The sequence below is a fragment of the Cajanus cajan genome, chromosome 1, assembly GCF_000230855.2.
Source record: "Cajanus cajan strain Asha chromosome 1, NIPB_CcT2T_4, whole genome shotgun sequence".
In the NCBI taxonomy this organism is placed as follows: Eukaryota; Viridiplantae; Streptophyta; class Magnoliopsida; order Fabales; family Fabaceae; genus Cajanus; species Cajanus cajan.
This window is the reverse complement of record NC_138517.1, coordinates 80,370,585-80,376,217: the sequence shown is the minus strand read 5'-3', so window position 1 is coordinate 80,376,217 and position 5,633 is coordinate 80,370,585. Positions and strand designations below refer to the sequence as shown.

Sequence of the window (5,633 nt, the reverse complement as noted above, 5' to 3'; positions counted from 1 at the left end):
TTTTTAAAATAATTTTTTTAATTAAATTCTTCTTTTATATTTTGTTTGATTTATCTTTTTGTATTAAAAAATTGTTTACATTTCATAAAATATTACAAAATATTTATTATATTTACACATTTATTTAACTACATTGTAGTGTTATATCATCATACATATGAATCAAATTTTAATAATAACTTAATATGATTGTTCAAATATGATGATATAATAATAATTTTTAATTTCAATAACTAAATTAGAAAAAATAATTCTTCTAAAAAGCTTTTATGAAAGAAAATTCATAAGATATTATATTTTAAAAATAACTCTTCAAAACACCTCTCTCCCCCTCGCTTCATCTCTCTTTCTCTCTATATATAAAAGACTTGATTACAATTTGACTAAAGGGTTCATTATTAAATAATGTATTAAATTTTATTTTTTATTTTTATTTTAACTTTTAATTTTAACTCATTTGTAAGAAAATACTTATATAAAAAAATTAATATAACAAATATAATTTTTTTTAATCATGATTAGTTAAAATAATAAGAAATAACACATAATGTTTTGTAAATAAAAATAATATTGTAATATCTAATTTTGTGTTTCAAATAGATAATTAAAGGTAGCATTCCTCACATCACTAACATAGCACATAAATTATAATAAATTATCTTTTTGTTGATATATAAACCACAACAAAATGTCTTTTTGTACTTTAATATATTCAAATAGTTTATCTTAGATGTGAGATGTTATTGTAACAACAAAATCTTATATATAAGTTATTATAACAACAAATCATTGTTACCATAACTACACCTTTATCAAAACTACAATGCCTCTATATATGTAACTCATGCTTAATTCTTAATGAGAGAATAAAATTTATTTCTACAATACTCTTAAATAGGGATCAACCTTTTATATAAATATGGTCATCCTATGTATTCAAACTAAAATCATGTCTTGGTGGAAGAAAATTATGTTCTACTTTTCTAAACTTCTATTGCATAAAATTTTCTAAACCTCTATTGCATGAAGCTTGGAGAAGTAGAACACAACTTTCTCCCATGTAGTCTTTGGAACTTTGAACTGAGAGCATCTTCATCAAAACGAAATCCTCAACCCTCCTATTTATTTACCAATGCAACAATACATTTTTTTTACTTTTGTCTTTATTAATAATAGTCATGACATCTTGAGCGCTAAAGCAATAAGAGATGGAAATTGAGAGCATCAACGAAGACTATTACAGATAGAACTGAGGAGAGAAAAAAAAAACACAAAAAAGGAAGAATGTAGAGTGATGATTAATTTAAAGATAGGATCGACAAAAGACGGGGAGAATTTGCGCAAAGATTAGTCAAATAAAGGAGGCCTTGCCACAGTAGAAAACTCCGGATGCGAATTTCTAAATAAAGAAAACCACCGTTGAATAAAGATTTACCTCACAAATTCTAAACGTATATAACAGGCAAAAATATGTTGAGATATACTTTCTTTTGGTACATAAGATATACATTAATGCCATGACCAAGAAAACCAAATTGTTATCAATATTTTATGTAAATTATATTTTATCATAAAACGTGCATTGTGAATTATGACATTCTTTTATTTTTTAAAAATTACAAGAACATTTAATGTAGAATATTTTGATGACATCCAATAAAATTTCACTATTACAATATTAGATTAGTGAATGAAATGATATGGAATGCCGCTGGATGTAACAGTGCACATAAATTAAATATTTATAAAATTAAAATTCAAACTCATTTTTCCCAAAGGGCCACAAGTACATGATAGCGCTAGTATCATAAAGATGGGCATAAACCGCCTGCCTATAAGCTACGAATGGAGTCCTCTGGTTTCAAGTAAGACAGCAAAAGCCAATCAATTGAACAAGATCTCATTCCACCAAAACCATAACAAAAAAAAAGGGATATAGCATGAACATAAGGCCTCTGTATGCCCATACAAAAGAAAGCATATATCGGCCAAATGAAGATAAGTGGACACGGAAGAGAACCCCATTTTTGTCTGATCACACAAAACAGTTACAAATTCAACTAATAAGGATAAGACGACTAAAATGCCACTCAAACGCAAAGGTTGTATAAATCACAAATCATAATAAAATACACTGGAACAAGCAAAGCTTGTCAAAAGTGCAATAGAATTTATGCCACAACTTGGAAAATTGAGAGTTTGGGACCATAACTACCGAAGTTGACCATCCCACAAACTAGGATATTTCCATATGAGTAACTAAGGCTTAAGGGGAGCTCCCACGAAAGCCTACTATTTATAATGGATTTAGGTGGCACGGCTTTTGAACACATCAAGACCCATCTCAGTACGATCAGTTGCTTGCAACTCTACCTGAATTCCATCCAGCTCCCTCTTGAATCTGTCTTTGGAGCTTGCATAAATCATCTTGTTCCTCACCCTTGATGTATCGGGGGACCTACCAACAGGAGCAACAAAATTATTGCAGACAAAACACACAGCATGGAAAGCTATCAGCAGATCCAAAAGCTAACATTACCATGCAATGAAGAAAATCCTGCTCTTAGGGACATTCCCTTCAGTCAGATACTCAAAATCATAAACAGCATAGCGGCACTCGTTCTCAGGAAGGCAAGCAGTGAAATCTTCATAGCCTTGGGCTGGCTCACCAAGCTTCTCCACAACGACTTGCTTCTGAACCTCCTCAATCTTAAACACTATGAAACGGTATGTCCTCTTTGCCTTGAGCTCCAAAAACTTTAACTTGCAGTCATCATGGACTGCCATACCTGATGCCGCGTTCGCCTATAGAATCACAGTTACAGACAACCACCATGGTCATCAATCCCATAAAACATATTAATCTTTTTGCCACTTAAGTTGTTATTCGACAAAAAGCAAAAAAAAAAACAAAAAAAACAAAGGGTTGCTAGTACAACAGGGTTGAAAAATGTCAAAGAAAAATCAAACGGTTAAAAAATAGAGAATCAAATCATAGATGATACGAACATGTCGCGAACTAAAGAACAGAAGTAAATAATACTTCTACAAACACAGTATCGTCCAAATCAAGCGGCCAGAAACAAACAGTAATTAGTGTCAAAATAAGTAAACATCGATAAAAATCCGTGTCATGTCTGTCGTGTCTTGTTCAATCCCAAGATAAAATCGTATTTATTCAATAAGAAATCTAATAAAAGAAACTTCACCAAAATAAATCTAATAAAAGAATAACAATAATGTAACCAACAAAAAAAAAAAGAGAGAGAGAGAGAATATATGCTATTATTGAAAATTCTCAATATTCCACGCGCTTAGCCCGAAAAATTTAAAATAAATAAATAAAATCGAATCCAAATGTCAGATCACAAAACTCATTCCTCCACAACAGATCAAACACATCACGCATCACACGCCGTTGTAACTTGCAATCCGCATTAGAACAATCATAATTAGCGATCAATTCGGAAATAATTCAACCGAAACACCGAAACCAGATCTGAAACGACACGATTTATTATTCTCAAAATATTTATAAAAAAAAAAAAGCACAGTTCAAGTTTAGCGATCAGATCAAAGAGGAATCCAGCTCGGACAGGAAACAGAGAAGAAATTTGGAGTCCACTAAGCGAAAACGAAAATCGAAATTGGCGGATTCAGTTATGAGTGTGAGAGCATAAATCGGAAAACGAAAGGAGAGAAGAAAAAAGGAGGAGGAGAAAATACTGACCATGTGATGATGATGTTGTTGTGGTAGTTGGAGAGAGCGACGGTGGAGGAGGAGATATAGGTGGGAGCGCGTGAGAGTGTGTGATCGGAGGGTTCGGAGAGGAAAAGGGGGAATAAGAGAGAATTGGGAAGAAAGAGGGTGTGTGAGGTGTGGTGGAGCGTGACGAAATTATTAATATCCCAAGCGCCATGCCTTTTCTTTTCGATGGCCCATTGGGCCTCCTTGGCCCAACTTATTTCGTCTCTGTAATGCTATGCTCTGTGGTCCATCACATTCACATTGAGTTATTCACTTTTGTCCCTCCTATTTCACGGTCTTCCCGACCAAATGTACCTTATTCCACCTAACATCCAATCTTTCCACCTCCCAAATTCTACCAAACACTATAATCTCAGGGTCCCAAACACTACATTTTGTCCATACAAATTACATCCATTCAGTTAATCAAAATTGTATACATTGTTACTATTTCGGTTTAATTTACTCTGGATTTTCAACTTGACTTTTATAATAAGGTTTAATTAATTTGATTTGTATAATTTTATAAATTTTTTCTTTTAATACTTATAGTTAAAAATATTTTATTTTAATCTTTATATATACTATTTTTGTTTTCTTTTTGCTACATTTGTCATTATAAAAATCAAAAGGTAAAATTTATGAAATTACACCAACTTAAAATAAACAAAATAGTATATAAAATAGAATATTTTTAATTATAGAAACTAACAAAATTTATTGAACTATAGGGATAAAAAAGATAATTAAATCTCAAAATAATTTTTAAGAGTTTAATTTTAACTTATTATATCATATTATAATTGAATTTGATATTAGTGGATTTACATTTTATAACTTATGAATTTTATTAGTCACAATAAATAACGTGATAATTAAATGTTGCATGTATGATATTTTTACATAAATACTTCCACTAGACCTATATATAAACAAAAATAATTAATTTCACATATTAGGAAAGTTCATTAAATGTATTTAATTTTTATAATTTTACATAAATATATATATATATATATATATATATATATATATATATATCCTAAAATATCCTTAAGTGCATTCATTGTAAATAGTTTTTTCATTTATTATCATAGAGACATTTTGGGATTAAAAGTATTAAATAAAGTTAACTTGATTGAAATTGGTTCATATTTCAGTCCAAAAATGTGAAGTATTTTTTTTTACTTATATATAAATTCAGAGGAGTATCTAATAAGAATACACTGATTTACCATGTAATCTTATTCAAAATCAACATTTTTTTTAATTATATATTAAATTATTATTGGATCATAGTAAAAAAAAAAAATCAATTTCAACTAAATGCATTTTTTTATATTAAAAAATCACAGAAATAGTTATGTCACGTGATAATTTATCTATTCTTAATTTGTTTATTTTACCAAACTTGTATGAATAGAACCCATACGAGTTTTTTTATTTTTGTGAAAATTTTTAAGCAAAACTAAATGGATTTTTTTTTATATATGAAAAAGCAAGGATAATCTCCGTAACCATCGCTTAACTCAATGGGCAGCAGTTGCTTCACTAGAAAAATAAAGCTTACTAGTTACTAGTTTCCCAGGTGGCTTTGTTTGTGTTGTGCTGCTATGTTGATCATCCTCACGAATATAACGTATATAATTGGAAACCCAACAGTAAAGTTGGATCGAATTTTCACCTCAAATTACCACAAGGCTGAGAGAGAAATGTGGTGTTAATCATCACGCAAGTTTATGTACACTAAGAAACGCCTCGATTCAACATTTGTTTATGTTGTAATCATGATTTTGGAGTTTATGATAACGGATTCATTGCATGTGAACTCCATTTGCATTACAAGTTTATTTATTTTGATAAATATTTGGAAATTATTGTGGCG

General features: G+C 29.9%; 1 protein-coding gene across 1 annotated transcript; it reads right to left on the bottom strand.

Annotated features, from left to right (window-relative positions):
• Positions 1-2,084: 2,084 nt before the first annotated feature.
• LOC109804501 (actin-depolymerizing factor 2) lies at positions 2,085-3,891 on the bottom strand. The gene is made up of 3 exons (XM_020366340.3): positions 3,731-3,891; positions 2,540-2,805; positions 2,085-2,458 (listed from the first exon to the last, which is right to left on the bottom strand). The coding sequence occupies exons 1-3, from the start codon at positions 3,731-3,733 to the stop codon at positions 2,308-2,310; spliced, it is 420 nt and encodes a 139-aa protein (XP_020221929.1). The 5' UTR covers positions 3,734-3,891; the 3' UTR covers positions 2,085-2,307.
• Between the last annotated feature and the right edge of the window lie 1,742 nt (positions 3,892-5,633).